Source organism: Centruroides sculpturatus, unplaced genomic scaffold (genome assembly GCF_000671375.1).
Source record: "Centruroides sculpturatus isolate CEXI.00-Female unplaced genomic scaffold, Cexi_2.0 scaffold482, whole genome shotgun sequence".
NCBI lineage: Eukaryota > Metazoa > Arthropoda > Arachnida > Scorpiones > Buthidae > Centruroides > Centruroides sculpturatus.
The window spans coordinates 444,079-460,676 of record NW_019384808.1 but is presented as its reverse complement, the minus strand read 5'-3'; the positions used below and the strand labels follow the sequence as shown (position 1 = coordinate 460,676).

The 16,598-nt window shown below is 29.6% G+C and overlaps 1 protein-coding gene across 1 annotated transcript in view; it reads right to left on the bottom strand.

Annotated features, from left to right (window-relative positions):
- Nucleotides 1-3,117: 3,117 nt before the first annotated feature.
- LOC111629732 (malonyl-[acyl-carrier protein] O-methyltransferase-like) overlaps nt 3,118-16,598 on the bottom strand; it is a 40,707-nt gene continuing 27,226 nt past the window's right edge. The window contains exon 5 of the mRNA XM_023373636.1: nt 3,118-3,353. Coding sequence (XP_023229404.1) covers nt 3,178-3,353 — 176 coding nt within the window. The 3' untranslated portion in view covers nt 3,118-3,177. The remainder of the gene's footprint in view (nt 3,354-16,598) is intronic.

The following is a 16,598-nucleotide window of genomic DNA, read 5'->3' as shown; positions in this document are numbered from 1 at the left end:
TGTTGCAAATGTCAAAAATGTAGTGTTTTGCAATTATTGCTAATGTCAGAAATATTGTTTATTGCAGTTTGTTGCAAACGTCAAAAATATTGTTTATTGCAGTTGTTGCAAAAGTTAAAAATATACTTTATTGTAGTTGTTGCATATGTGAAAATATAGTCAAAAATACAGTGTTTTGTAATAATTGCAAATGTGAAAAATATTGTTTATTGCAGTAGTTGCAAATGTCAAAAATATTGTGTTTTGCAATTACTACAAATGTCAGAAATATTGTTTATTGCATCTGTTGTAAATGTAAAAAATATAGTGAATAATGTGATGTTTTGGAATTATTGCAAATGTCAGAAATATAGTGTTTTGCAGTTGTTTCAACTATCAAAAATATTGTTTATTGCAGTTGTTGCATATGTTAAAAATGTAGTGTTTTTCAGTCGTTGCTAATGTCAAAATTATAGTAAACAATAACGTGTTTTGAAATTATTGCAAATGTCAAAAATATTGTTTATTGCAGTTGTTGCAAATGTAAAAAATGCAGTGTTTTGCAGTTGTTGCATACTCAGAAATACAGTGTTTTGCAATTATTGCAAATGTGAGATATACTGTTTATCACAATTGTTGCAAGTGTCAAAGATATAGTGTTTAGCAGTTGTTGCTAATTTCAAAAATATAGTGTTTGGCACTTGTTTGAACTATCAAAAATATTGTTTATTGCAGCTGTTGTAAATGTAAAAAATATACTTTTTTGCAGTTGTTGCAAATGTCAAAAATATAGACAAAAATATAGTGTTTTGCAATTATTGCAAATGTCAGAAATTTTGTTTATTGCAGTTGTTGCAAATGTAAAAAATGTAATGTTTTGCAGTTGTTGCATATGTCAGAAATACAGTGTTTTGCAATTAATGCAAATGTGAAAATTATTGTTTATAGCAGTTGTTCTAAATGTAAAAAATATAATAAAAAATGTAGTGTTTTGCAATTATTCCGAATATCAGAAATATTGTTTATTAAAGTTGTTGTAAATGTAAAAATATACTTTTTTGCAGTTGTTGCAAATGTCAAAAATATAGTTTTTTTCAATTATTACAAATGTCAAACATAGTTTTTTGTTATTGTTGCAAATATCAAAAATATAATTTTTTGCAATTGTTGTAAAAGCGAAAAATATATCTTTGTTGCAATTGTTCGAAGTATAAAAAAATATACTTTTTTGCGATTGTTGCAGATGTGAAAAGTATAGTTTTTTGCAATTGTTGCAAATGACAGAAATTTAGTTTCTTGCAATTGTTTTAAATGTCAGAAATATAGTTGGTAGCAATTGTTGCAAAATGAAAAAAATTCTAATTTTGCAAAGCTTATTTAAGGTGATATATATTTTTTATAAATAAATTCGTAAAGTAAAAACTATAAAAGTTTCTAGTAAAGTTGAAATTTTTTATTAGTGTGTTGTTGCAAAACTAGGAAAAATAGTTTTTTGCAGTTGTTGCATAATTTTAAAGCTGATATAAATACTCTATGGATAAAATTATATAGCAAAGCTAATAAATATGTTTTTCAAATGTAAAATTTCTATAATTTTATAGTTGTTTAAAACATAAAAAATCTTTTTATTTTGCAATTGTTGAAAAATTATGTAGAATTTGTGTTATTTGAAAGGATTTCATACCTGATATAGATTTTTTAGTGATTAATTCTTATAGCAAAGCTGTTAAAGATCTGCTTTACAGTTGAAATTGTTGAAGTCAAAAATTGTTGCAAACGTAAATGTATATAGTTTTTTGTTGTTGCAAGTTTATAAAAAGTCTTTAATTGTTGAAAGGTTTTTATAGCAAATATTAAATATTTACAGATAAATTTTTAAATCAGCGCTGATAGGGATTTGCTTCCAATTTTAAATTAGTTTATTCTGAAAGTTGATGCAAATGAGAAAAGTATAGTTCTTTTAAATTGTTGCAGAATGAAAATAAATTTATTCGAAAAAATTCGAAAAAAATTCCGAAGCCAGTGTAACGTTTTTATAAATAATTTCGTATAGCAAAGCTGATAAAAATCTGCTGCAATTTTGAAACTTTCATTTCAGAAGTTGTTACAAAGTGGAAAATATTTGGTTGTTGCAATAATTTATAAATGTAAAAATTTCAGTTGTTGGTAAGTTTTTGAAGCTAATAATGCTAATAACTTGCTAATAATAAAAATCTATAGCAAAACTGATATAATTTATTTTAAATTTACAATTAATTGCTCTGAAAGTTCTAGCAAATGTGGCAATTTCAGTTTTTTTTTTAAATTGGTGCAAACGTATAAAAAATGCTACTATTTGGAAAATATTGAAAGCTGATGTAGATTTTTGATAGTTGTATTAAGGAAGATAAACATTTGCATTAAATTCAAAATCTTTTTTATATTCAAGTTGTTGCAAATGTGAAAGATATAGTTTTTCTCGTTGTTGCAAAATATAAAAATATTCTACTTTTTCAATGCTTAACAAAGCAGATATAATACTTTTTAAAAATAAATTACAATAGTGAAAATAATAGCGATCTGTCTTGATCATGAGACTTCTTTATTCTGAATGTAGTTGCAATAGTGAAAAATTTAGTATTTTGCAATTGTTGCAAAAATTAAAAAATTGTACTTTTTAGAATATTTAAAGCGCATATCAAGATCTATAAATTAAATATTTAAGACAATAGCAATAACTATTTTTTAAAAATCTGTAATTTCAATAATAAAACTGATAAAAATCTGCTGTAATTTTAAGTCACTTTTTTCTTTTGAAAATTATGCAAATATTAAAACTTTAATTTCTTGCAATTGTTGCAAAATTTTAAAAACTTTTAGTTATTAAGAACGCTCTCGGAGCTGATATAAATAAATTTTAGAGGTTAATTCTCACAGGAAATTTGATAAAAATTTGCTGTAAGTTTGAAATTATTTTATTATGGAGATTGTTGCAAATATGGTATATTCAGTTTTCTCAATTCCTGCAGAATTAAAAAAAACTGCTGTTTAAAAGGTTTTCAGAGTTGCTGTCAAATTTCTATGGATTTATGTTTAAAGGAAAGTTGATTCTTAAATTTAAAACTGTTAAATTTAAAATTATCTTTATTTTTTGTAATATACCCCATAATACAAATCCAATTAGGTCATATGTTGTAAAGTAATAAAGAAAATTAATTACTACACTTCCTTATGTCCCAAAACTTGCAAAACTTCATAAGAATGTACACCTGTGCCATTTTTACTTTGGAAAAAAGATCTGAGAGCAATTGGTTCGGCCAGTTTCCATAGACGGCGTTTGACGTCTGGTTCCATATTCTTAAACACGGCTTTAGGCAATATGGCCAAAAAGAAATCTGAAAATAATTAAAATAAACTAGAAATGAAGTAAGCTGTTTATAAGTTTTCCTTAACGAATTCTATATAAAAAGAGAGTAGCCAGAGCTATTTTGGTAGCATCAATTTTATAAACTATAGAAAACACTTACATTTAAGATAGATCTACAGATAAATGTTTAATAATATACTGCTCTCTATATGTCAAGATGTTTTACTTTAAAGTTTAATCAAATATCAAACAAAAAATAAACACTTAAAATTAATAGTTAGTTTTTGCTTTCGACCATGCCTATGATATGGAAAAAATTGTACGTAAAATTTGATCACAAGCCAGTGAGAATCAGTAGTGTGTAATAAAAAATTGGCAATCCTCTCTTTCCCTACAGATACACACACAAACACATATATAGTATATCTCTATACATGGTTTCTATGTAAGCCTGTGTGCTTCATCGAGAGATTTTTAATAGATGGTGTTACGTTTTGAAGTGGAAATTGTAGACTAAGCTGCACGTTTTTTGCAAGGGATACTATTACCTCCAAAAATACAGAGAAGTTCCGGAACACTATCTGAGAGTTTTCCCAACTGCTGCCAGTGTAAGTTTCGTGTTCAAACACGACAATTTTCACACGCATAGAGATGCACTGGTTATTGACTTTATTGATAGTGAATTTATTTGTCACATATAAATGCCGACAAGAACTCCTGACTTAAATTCCATAGAACATGTGGGATGTTTTAGAAAATTCGTTGCAGCCTGTCTGCTTGACTGAGATCTTTACTCTTACCACAATATATATGTGGTAAGAAATGAGATCTAGCATATCCGGAACAGAGCAAACTGATAAATTTCTCAGATGTAATGAGCCGAATCGAAAAGTGTCCCAGACTGGCAGACTCATTCGAGTATTACTTCGGTTATCCGGCCATTACAGACAAGAGTACTGTCACAATTTATGTTTTTAAACTGTATCTCAAACAATAGGAAAAAGGAGTACTCAGTTTGAGTTTAAGAATTTGGAAGTTATAACATTCAGCGATGGCACGTTACTTACAATGAACAACCAAATATGTACTAATTAATGGATACTCGAATATTTACTGAAATGATCGTTTACAGATAACCACTAGCACTACAAAAAGCAAGCAGAAATTCAGTGAAAACTATACAGACTTCATAATTAGTTATATTGTAAACAATTCCTTGAAATACGTAACATCTTTTGTTAAAGAAGTAAAGACCACTTCACGTGAAATTTGCATTACTTACATTAAATTACGAAAGAATAAATACAAATTTAGGAATGGGACGATATTAAGTAAATATTTTAAGTTAATTAAAAATTACTTGCATTTGTAATTTGATAAAAATTACAATTCAATAAAGTAACTTAAACACGTTATCTATCTTAAAATAGTGACATATTTACCCAAAAACTGCTTTTTATCAACAAATGGCAAAGTTATAACATCGCATTTACTTTTTTTTTATATTATTATTACCGTACTGTACTAATCTTTAGTACACGGAAAACTACTAGTTTTCCATTCGTTTCTGACCTTTGGAGGCTTAATAAGTCCCGAGTCCGTAGACTGGTATAAAAAATTAAAAAAGGTAAACAGGTTAACAAAGAAAATATAATNGATACAAAAAAAAATCACATGCCTTAACTCGAGTCAATCAGACTTAATGAAGGTATTATTAGTTATTCCAATCTACAAATTTCATATAAAATTCATTTGTACCCACAAAATTAAGTCTTTTGCACTTTTATGATAATGAATAGATATGAAAATTATTTTTTAAATAACATCTCATAATAACTGACAAAAAACAATTTTGTTTATGAGCTAGTTCATAGTTTTATTTTTAAATTCAAATACTTTTCAACAGAGATTTTTCTTATAATTTAATAAAATTACTTTTTTAGATCGTCAATGCTTAAATTTTATATCTTGTTATAACTAAAAATTGTTGGACTTCTTAATGGCGTCATTATAGTTCTGCGACAATCGAGTAAGTGCCTTTGCCTTATTTCTTAAACAAAGTAATAGAAAAAAAGTTGTGCAACTAGTAATAATATTTCCTTTTTCACACTTTTAACTTATAAACGTAGTGTTTTTTAACACATTGAAAACCATTCTTGAATTACAGTACATAATTAACTTTTACTCTACTAATAGCAAATAAAACAATTATTTCAATGTTTTCTTTATAACTTATAATCTGCAATTTATTGTTGTTGGTATACAAATCCCTACTGAATAACATTTTCAATTTTTATAAGAAAAATTAGTTTCTAAAACCAAAAGAAGAGTTAGTTTGCATAGAAATTCGTAACTTCATTGATTGTTCGTGTATAATCGAAACTTGAGAAATGCTGCATTAAATTGTTGCAATCATTTAATGCCATGTTGATTTTGTAAAATTAATGTTAATAGTAACTCACCCTTTTAGAATATCTTGTGTTTTATATTCAATTTTTTCGTCAAAATAGGTCTTTCGGGCATACTCGATGCTACTAGGATCTACGTCGATAGCAACGAGTTTCTTCAATTTTGGGCATTTTGGTAAGAGAAAGTGTTTGGTAACTCTTCCTGGGCCACATCCAATATCTAATATAATATCGTCGTCGGACCATTCTATGTTTGGAAAGTGGAAATCCAGACATGATCTTACATAGAGATGTGCTACGTTTCTGGGTGTTCTATCGAAATCTTCAGCTGTTCCTTCCATACTTGACTGAAATTAATAGAAATGTCGATTCAGATAAGCAATATATTTATATAGTAAAAAAACTTTAGTTTATCTTTAGGAATATATTTCTGATAATGTCGTGTGACTTTATTTGCCACTGCCTATCAAGAGAAAAGTAAAATTAGTGATAAAAACGTTTTATTTCTTTACTTCTTTATTATAAACGCCCATTGTCAGCATTGATAGGAGAGATTGTGTGGTATTTAAGTAACACTGTGAGATTAAAGGTATCGAGATAATATATCATTTTCTGATATATCGTATCGCAATATTTTTTAATCTTTAAAAGAGTATTGTGACTTATCTAAAAATATATCTGAAAATATCTGAATAATTAGACATATGATACAGATCCGTTCGAAATTCGTGTTTGTTTACACTGTGTTTACAGAGATCTTTGTCCTTGACCGACTTCTCCTGTACTCGTTATTCTTTAAGCTTCTTTATCATCTGTATCGGTATCCATACTAATTTTGTAAATAACAGTAAGACATACGTTTCAAGACTTCTCGTTAAAACGGTAATTCAAGTAAAATAGTGATATTTTATTAGTTATTAAATCTTTAAAGTTCTAACATACCTATCACGATTTTTCATGCAAATAATACACATAAACACTTTATTGTCAATAAATAGCATGATAGTGTGACCGAAGAGTCGGCACCTCCTCGATGCCTTGTCAGGATGACATTACCGCGTCTTGGTTGACACGGAAACCTAACTAGGTTACGCGAGCGGTTGCATAACAGAGCGATTAGATTCTGGATGGAGGGAGTGAGAGATAGCACACCGGAAGTGATTCTTTCAGAGACTAGATTAACATAACAACAGTTTAGTGGGTAACGCTAAAAAATACATATCTTACAATATGTCGATAGATTCGATAGTAAGGTATTTTAACCTTACTATCTAATCTATAAGAACGGTCATTTAAGACCATTCTTGAGAGAGAGAGAGAGCTTACAATAGTTTGCGTGGCGATAAGTACCTGGAGTTTGGTTGATTCTTGAATAGCTGATAATTGATAATCTGGTTCTTGACTTAATCCAAAGTTCTGGCGACGACGTTAATTCAAGTTTTGTTTGGCACTTAATAAACTTTGTTGCAATTAATCCAAATAGGAGGCACGTAATAAAGTCAGTTACAATTAATCCGAATAGGTGGTACGAAAAATGTCCGTCTGACGACTTCTATCCAGAGGAACGGTGGCGACTGTGACGAAAATCCGTTTGTAGCTATATTCATTTGACAACTTTGCAATAATAGGTCGGAATGTTATGTGAAAGCGTCAGTAGTAGTGGTTTGGGCAGCTTTGACCACAAAATTAATTTTCTAATTACAAATTTAAATTAAATTTATACAAGTAAGAATTAATAGCGAACGTATTCATAGAAATAATACTGTAAAATATTTAGGTATTGAAATTGATAAATTACGATGTAATAATCATATAAATACTTTAACACTGTATTTATCTAGATTTATTGTAATACTGAAAAGAATAATTAGTTATTTAAATTTTGAGACTGTTTTGCGTTTATATCGCGCTTTAATGGAACCTAAACTGCGTTATTTTATTTCCGTATGGGGTACAGCTTTTTCTTTTGTATTAAATAGGTTTCAAGTCATACAAAACAACTTTATTAGAGCATTATACAAGTTACCATATAATTCTTCTGTCAGTTCTTATTATAAACAGACTAAAATTGCCAAAATAAAAGTTTTATATAAAAAACGAGTTCTTCTAGACAGCTTTAAGCAAATAAAAGTGAGCAGGAAAGAATCTTATATAACTGAAGAGTTAAATAAATACTTTAGGCCTTCTTACTATAACTATCGATGGAAAAATAATTTGATTCTACCAAACATTAAGCACTGTTTTGGCCGAGACGTACAAATCCATCAACTTATCGATATATATAACTGAAATGGTTTGAAAGAAGAATACAAAGATTTGACTATTTACAGGCAATTTAAACGGGCTGTGAAAAAAAAATCGAGCTGTGACTAGTTAAATTAATATGCCTCAATGTCCTTAATTTATTATTATCTTATTTCGTTCACTAGTACGTATCTATTAACAGTACTTATTAAACTGGCTTTAAGTGTAAGTCAAGGAGAACAATCGGAGGTGGATTGGTTTAAAAACTTACTGTTAATAATGTTTAACTTTAATGGCTTGGTGGAAATCGGAATATAAAGAATTAGCCCTGAAGTGAATGTGTCATTCAAATACCTGCTGAGGGACGAACACATTGGAAAGGCAATATTAACACGTATGTGTCCAGGTAAATTACATAAAACAACAATTTTCTAATCTATGAAACTGAGTTGCAGCATCCTTAAAGTTATTTTAATAAGTCCTGTTAATAGACACTGGTGGACAGAATAAGATTATGATTGTGACTAGTTGTGTGTATTTTTATATTTATAATTTTTTCTGTTTTTTTAATCGTTTTGCTGATTATTTATTTTATATATTTTTATATCTTTTTTTTACCCTTGAAAAAGGCCAATAGCCATAAGGTCGTTTGGTTAGATAAATAAATAGATAATGAAATGTGGAGCTTTACTTGATACACATCTCTTAAATGTACATACAAATTTTTATTCAAAGTAAAAACTTTAGAAGTNTTTTTATAAATTCTTTATATGCTTTGTAAAGAATATAAATACTACAATTTTTCTTAATTTCGGAACAGTTGCGAAAACCTATATTTTCCACTTTGCAACAACTTGTAAAATGAAGGTTTGAAATTGCAACAGTTTTATCAGCTTTGCTATACAGAATTATTTATAATAAGTCTATAGTGGCCTCAGTATTTTTCGAAATTCTATGAATTAATTTTTATTTTGCAACAATTGCAAAGAACTATTTTTTTCGACAGTTGGAACACCAAGAAACAAATGTTATTCTAAACTTTTAAATTTTTATTTGCTTTTCTTTAAATATTGATATCTAAAATATTCATATCAGCTATGAAACATTTTAGACAGCATTTTTCTTTAATTCTACAGAAATTGAACAAATTGAATATATCACGTTTGCAACAACTTGCATAATACAGTACTTTCAAATTTAAAACAGATTTTTATCATATCTGCTGTTGTAAGTAACTATAAATTAAAGATTTATATCTGCTTTAAAAGCTTTTTAGTAAATAATTTTTTTTTTATTTTGCAACGATTGCAAGAAATTCAATTTTTAATATTTGCAATATCTTTCAAGAGGAAGTACTTTCAAATTTAAAACAGATTTTTATCATATCTGCTGTTGTAAGTAACTATAAATTAAAGATTTATATCTGCTTTAAAAGCTTTTTAGTAAATAATTTTTTTTTTTTTTATTTTGCAACGATTGCAAGAAATTCAATTTTTAATATTTGCAATATCTTTCAAGAGGAAGTGATTTAAAATTATAGTAAATTTTCATCAGCTCTTCTTGAAACATTTATAACATATAAGTTTATATCAGCTTTTTAAACAACTTAAATTGTAACATTTTTATTTGCTTTTGCATTAATTCATAGAAATAAATTACTTACACTTTGGTATAATTTCAAAATAAATTATTTCAAACTTAAAGTAAATTTTTATGAATTTTTTATATAAATTTATTTTTAAGATATTTAATGGGTTTATAACGTTATGTATATATATATATTACATGAATTTTGTTTTATTTTGCAACAATTGCAAAAAAACTATATTTTTCGTGTTTGCAACAACTTCGAAGTTAATGGAATTTCAAATTTCAAAAAAAAAAAAAAAATTTATTCTTTTTGCTATAGAATTGGATCTAGGAAAAGTATAGGGGAAACCGGGGCAACTTCGGCATGCGGGGCAAGTTTCTCAAGCGCTTTTTTTAAAAAACAAATTAAAAGGAGACTTTGGTTATAGGTTAGGCAGTTGAGTTTTATTGGTGGCTTGTTGAGTGTAGTGTTTTTATTGTTCTCCAACAAGCGTAGTTGAATTATCAAGCAAATTTTCATTTTCGTTCAATTCCATATAATATTTTTTTTCCATTTATATTGAATTGGCAGGTTTTGTTATAATTCCATGATAACGAAAGTTACTTTTCCTGTTAGAAGGATGTAACTTCAACTTATTCACGTGGCCAGATCGTGGCTTGGCATTCTGTTCTCAGGGTTGTACTTAATGTTTCGAAATCATGACTAGCGGGGTAAGATCGGCAACATAAAGCCACATTAGAAGCAAAGGATAAAAATCAAACAGATGATAAATGAAAACATGTTTGCATTTGTTATTCATGTATATATGTCTTTGAACTTGCATTTCGTTGTAATAATATTAAATGGGTGTTGGATTTGTATTTCTTTGTTTTAATAGTGAATTCCAACTTATACATTGTTAATAACATAATTTTATATACGTGCCTATCTTGCCCCATTACTGTTGCCCCTATACCAGGGGCAACTTTAATAAAAATAATTAAAATAATTACAACTTTACAAAAAGAGAGAAGTTGCCGATCTTGCCCCTATACCCGGGGCAACTTCGTCAATTTCTCTCTTCTTGTAAAGTTGTAATTATTTTAATTATTTTTATTTCCAAACTGATTTTAACCAGTTCTATAGTAAGGTAACATTCCAATAGACAATATGCAAAGCTATTTTTTCAGTTTACAGTAGTATTTATTACACAAAATTTAAGTAAAGCTTAACATGCCGATCTTGCCCCGGTCTCCCCTATATTTGCTTTCAAAATATGCTAAATTTTTTCATTTCTTACATTTTGCAACAATTTTATAAAAATAAATGTTTTACTAAGGCAAAAACTTTCAGAAGAAATCAATTCTTAATTTAAAGCAATTGCTGATGAGCTGGGATGTAACATGTAATTTCTAATTAATGTATAGTCTAGCTCTAATAACATTAAAATAATAGATTTTTTTAAACTTTACACAACTGCAGACAACTACGCTTTTTTTCTATGAAACAACTACAAAAATAAACGGATTTTAAACTTAATAAAGTTTTCTTTTAGCTTTCTCGCAAAAACTAACTTCTATGAAGTGTTTTCCTAAATGTTTTCAGGAAAAGACTGCTTAGAAGTTAGTTTTTGCAAGAATTTTTAATATTTCAAAAATTTCAGAAAAGTGAATTTATCAATTTTGCAACACTTACAAAAAAAAAAAACGATTTTAAAAACAAGCAAAAAAACGAATTATTCTACATAATAGCATTTTATTTTGTCTTACCTTCGATTGTTTCTAATGAGATTTTCAAAATATTATTTACAATTACAATATTTAATAATTAAGGTTTAGAAATTATTATACGTGTCAATGCTACGTGAAACGCTGGGGTAGACCACCGAGATTGATAGGTGTCGAAGCTTTTTTGTATAATGTACAGTAGGCCTACCGTACATAGTTCTTCGTTCAAACAAAAGCCCCATATTATTCTGCAATATTAACGATATCGCTAGTACAATATATCTTATCATTCAGAGATTTTGAGAGTAAAACGTAGACAAGTCACTGTGCCTTTAAAAACGATAGGAAGGTCATTTTAGAATGGATTAATCAAATTACATCTTCATTCCTGAATTAAATATATTTAGTCTGATTAACTACAACTAATATTTCTCTTTATCAGGATACAATTAATTTCAGAGTGCTGTTATGTTGTCGCATAATCGCTCCTATGACGCTGACTCACTAGATTATATAATATATAGGGGAGACCGGGGCAAGATCGACATGTTAAGCTTTACTTAAATTTTGTGTAATAAATACTGCTGTAAACTGAAAAAAAAGCTTTGCATATTGTCTATTGGAATGTTACCTTACTATAGAACTGGTTAAAATCAGTTTGGAAATAAAAATAATTAAAATAATTACAACTTTACAAGAAGAGAGAAATTGACAAAGTTGCCCCGGGTATAGGGGCAAGATCGGCAACTTCTCTCTTTTTGTAAAGTTGTAATTATTTTAATTATTTTTATTAAAGTTGCCCCTGGTATAGGGGCAACAGTAATGGGGCAAGATAGGCACGTATATAAAATTATGTTATTAACAATGTATAAGTTGGAATTCACTATTAAAACAAAGAAATACAAATCCAACACCCATTTAATATTATTACAACGAAATGCAAGTTCAAAGACATATATACATGAATAACAAATGCAAACATGTTTTCATTTATCATCTGTTTGATTTTTATCCTTTGCTTCTAATGTGGCTTTATGTTGCCGATCTTACCCCGCTAGTCATGATTTCGAAACATTAAGTACAACCCTGAGAACAGAATGCCAAGCCACGATCTGGCCACGTGAATAAGTTGAAGTTACATCCTTCTAACAGGAAAAGTAACTTTCGTTATCATGGAATTATAACAAAACCTGCCAATTCAATATAAATGGAAAAAAAATATTATATGGAATTGAACGAAAATGAAAATTTGCTTGATAATTCAACTACGCTTGTTGGAGAACAATAAAAACACTACACTCAACAAGCCACCAATAAAACTCAACTGCCTAACCTATAACCAAAGTCTCCTTTTAATTTGTTTTTAAAAAAAAGCGCTTGACAAACTTGCCCCGCATGCCGAAGTTGCCCCGGTCTCCCCTAAGTAAAACTTTCTTATCGCTAATTATAAATCTTAACACTTGGTCAATACGACTAGACGTTAGGAGTTTTTAATTTATTTTTTTCTCGTTCAGTTGTGATAGAGACTGAAAACAATTTCCCATTTTTTGATTCTTTTTCTTAAATTATATTCGAAATTGCAAGTCTTTTTATGCTGAATCTTTACTCAAGTATGGATATTTGAGTAAAAATTATAAATCATTCTGACAGGAATAGAACCACAACTCACATTCTGTTGTCAGTATTTTATTTCGAGAAAAATTGAATATGAACGAGAAACAAAATGCCTAACGTAACATATTATTTCTGTTTAAAAAATAAACGAAGAAGAGAGATAAAAATTTCATAAAATTATATTTTTTTACGATTTTTTATCTTATAACTGATTTCGGAAGATGGTTTGCAGTTATTGCTTCACGTTTGAAGCCGCGAGGGTACTTCTAGTTCTAAATGTCAAATGTCTTCGGTGATGCGCGAATGGAATACCAACGGTAAACACATAACGGTATTTGCAGATTCCTTTAAAATTAATGTTTTAAATAAATTAATTCGTGTATTTTGTACTTACTGACTTTTTCAGTGTATGTGTTTTGTACATTGTGAGTGTTTGGAATGGCTATGTCTATAATGTATGTGACTATATTGTGTTTGTCAATGAGTGGAATGTCTGGTCTATTGTGGTAAATTGTTTCATTTGTGATTTTGGCTCTATCATAGTACATTTTTTGCTTGTGCAATACTGTCTGTGCAATGTATTTCTAGTATGGTTCGTGGATATCTAATAATTTGTGTTTGTTTGCAAGCTCTTGCTGTATTATATTTGTTACTTGATTATGTCTATGTGAATTATCTGTCTGTGCCTAGAACTTGGAACCAGAAATGATGTGTTATATGGTTTCTGGCATAATGTGACATTTTCTACATGTGTCATTTATGACTGTTATATCTTTGAGTATGTGTGTTCTGTAGTTTTTAGTATTAACGACTTGATCCTGTATGGCAATCATGAATCCTTCCGTCTCCCCAAAGAGGCATTTCCGAGCTAACCAGCTGTTTGGCACAGTTTTGTCAACAAAATCCTGGGCCAGGTCATAGGGATGTCTGCCATGGAGTGCCTTTCGTACCTATGATTGCTTAATAATGTCTATGCTATTTATATGTTGTGTCGTGTCCATACGTTGTAAATGTAAATTTAAGGGTGTATTACTTGAGTCTGCTAGAGTTACTGCTTTATGTAACTGAGACGTTTCTTGTTTTTTGTAGAAAAACTCTCGCAATGTCTGTATTTGTTTGTTGTGGAGGTTAACTATGTCGATCAAGCCACGTCAACCACGATTACGTGGAAGCGTTAATCTTTCTATGGCAGATTTAGGATGATGTTGTTTATGCTTAGTAAGTGTTGTTCTTGTTTTCATTTGGAGTTGCTTAAGATCTGTGTGAGTCCAATGTATAACTCCAAAAGAATAAATGAGTACTGGGACGACATATGTGTTTATTGCTTTAACATCATCTTATTTCATCAGTGAATGAAATACAAACATAAGAAAAACAACGACTATGATAAAAATATATAAGTAAAACTTGAAATTAATAGAATGTGTAAAAGTTTACGTCATACTTTTCACCTCATGACGGCACATTAGTGCGCCGCGGCACACCGGTTGCGAAACACTGCTGTATATTGTAAACCACGTTGTAACTTTACAATCTCAGGTTCCAGAGAAGTGCAATTTGTCTAAAACATATCACTGGACATTATAAACTCAGCAAATAAAACTGATCATTTTAAATCTTTTATTAACGCTTTTTTCGAAAATGTAACTTTTTGATATATAGATAATACATTTGATAATGAAAAATTTGGTATATATATGTTTAGATAAAATGAAAATATTAAATGCTAAGTGCAGGAGAATATTCAACTATCTGTATAGAACAATCGATGTAGAAAGATAAAAAAAAGCGAATAGGCAACATCCGGAAGTAATTCCGGATGTTGCCTATTAGCTGAAAATTTTAATTCATCGCTAATTATATTTGAATATTGTAATATTCGTTTAAAAAAGATGTATATAATGTGTAATAGTGAAAATCTTAGTGAAGTTCTTTACCAAACTCCGTCTCGTTGAGTTGATTTCCGTGTGTATCTCGATTCGCTATACTGATCCAGGATAAATGGAAAGCCCACCTCCATACTCAAGTTATACAATATTTACAGTTTATTTACAAATTCTATACGTAGAGTGTACAAGTTCGGAAACATAGTATATACAGAATAACAAAGCGTGGTGCCTCACGTACTAGATTGACTTCAGGGAACTATTAAACTTTGGAGAGGCCTCAGTAAGCTTGTAAAGTTGGCTTAACTGCACTGTCAGTTCAGTCTCCACACTAACCCATCCCTGAGATGTTTATCAGAGGAGAACACACTCTCTACGCTCAGCGAACTTCCCAAGTGCTTGAGACTACCATGTACCAGTCACTTGCCTATCTCTCTTTCCTCTCCCGTTCGCCCTGCAATTTAAGGGATTTTTGGACAGAAACTTCTGACCAATCACAACACTTTCTTGTCGGAACAGCTTACACTCAGGTCCGCTGTCATCCAACGAGAGTCAAGCTTACAGTAACGTCCATCACGTGTTTACGTTTTTAGTAGTTTACCACATGGCAAATAGTCTATCGTCTGACCACAGGTGGGTCCAACTGACAAAGTCAATGCTTTCTTTGTTTTTCCCTCGTTTGCAAGTCAACACCTTACAAGTGGTATATTACCCGACCTCACGGGGTCCAATTGACAAGGTCGCGCTTCTTTTGTTCCCTCTTTGCTAAAAGGCCAATACTTTAGCTAATATTTACTTTTCGAAGCAGAAATACGTTTAAAACTAGTTAACCTGACCTAGTTACCCAAACCTTACCACTCCCCGGCTAAGTCAGAAAGTAATTATAAACTTTCAACACCAGGTTACAAGACACGTGACTGCATGTAGACTGCACTGTCTGGCCCCGGCGTCCTTTCAAATTGGTACATACAGTACCAGAACAAATTTTTCGATATCTATTCTTTATAGATTATATGAAAAAACATCTGTTTTTGTTATATACTTGTAAATATTGATAATTTATAACAGTTTTAAATCTTCTGAAACCGTGTTGTTTAAGTTTCTTTGATTCACTTACACAAGGTGTATTTCTATTTTAACACTTGGCAGTATTCTATCTTTATTCAACTAAACTACTGTACATAACTAAATAGTCAACTAAATAAAAATGGAATACCGCCAAGTGTTGAAATAGAAACACATCTTATGTTATTAAATTAAAAAATTTATAACAGATCAAAAATCAAAGATGGTGTTCGAAATTACGATCCCGAGCCGTGATGCAGACATCACATCTGCAGCCAAAAACATCTCAGCATTTTTGCTATACTAATAATAATAAACATGTTTTCTCACTGTTCGTGTCCTTCCTTTTCTGTGTTTTGTGTTGTCACTACCGCACCAGGAAGCATTTCCAACCATGCATTGCTATGTGATTTCCGATCGTCCAGGTGTACTCTATCTGTACTGAAAGTTTGTAACCGCTGTACTGATACACCCTGTAGATGCTATTATCTTTTTCTTATTTGTTTACTTTTTTTTACGTTATAAATAAATGAATAACTAAATAAATAAATAATAAAAGTATGTAAAAGTATGTACAGTACCTGTATGGTTTTTTTTAACTATTTTTCGTACTTAAATTTTTATACAGAGAAATATTTGTAAATAGTATAAAAACAACGTTAAATAGTTTCAAAAAACAATGGTTTTAATATTATTATATGGAAAAAACTTTCATGTGTGTCACTCGTCACTTAGCACACACCAAAATGGAATAATTGT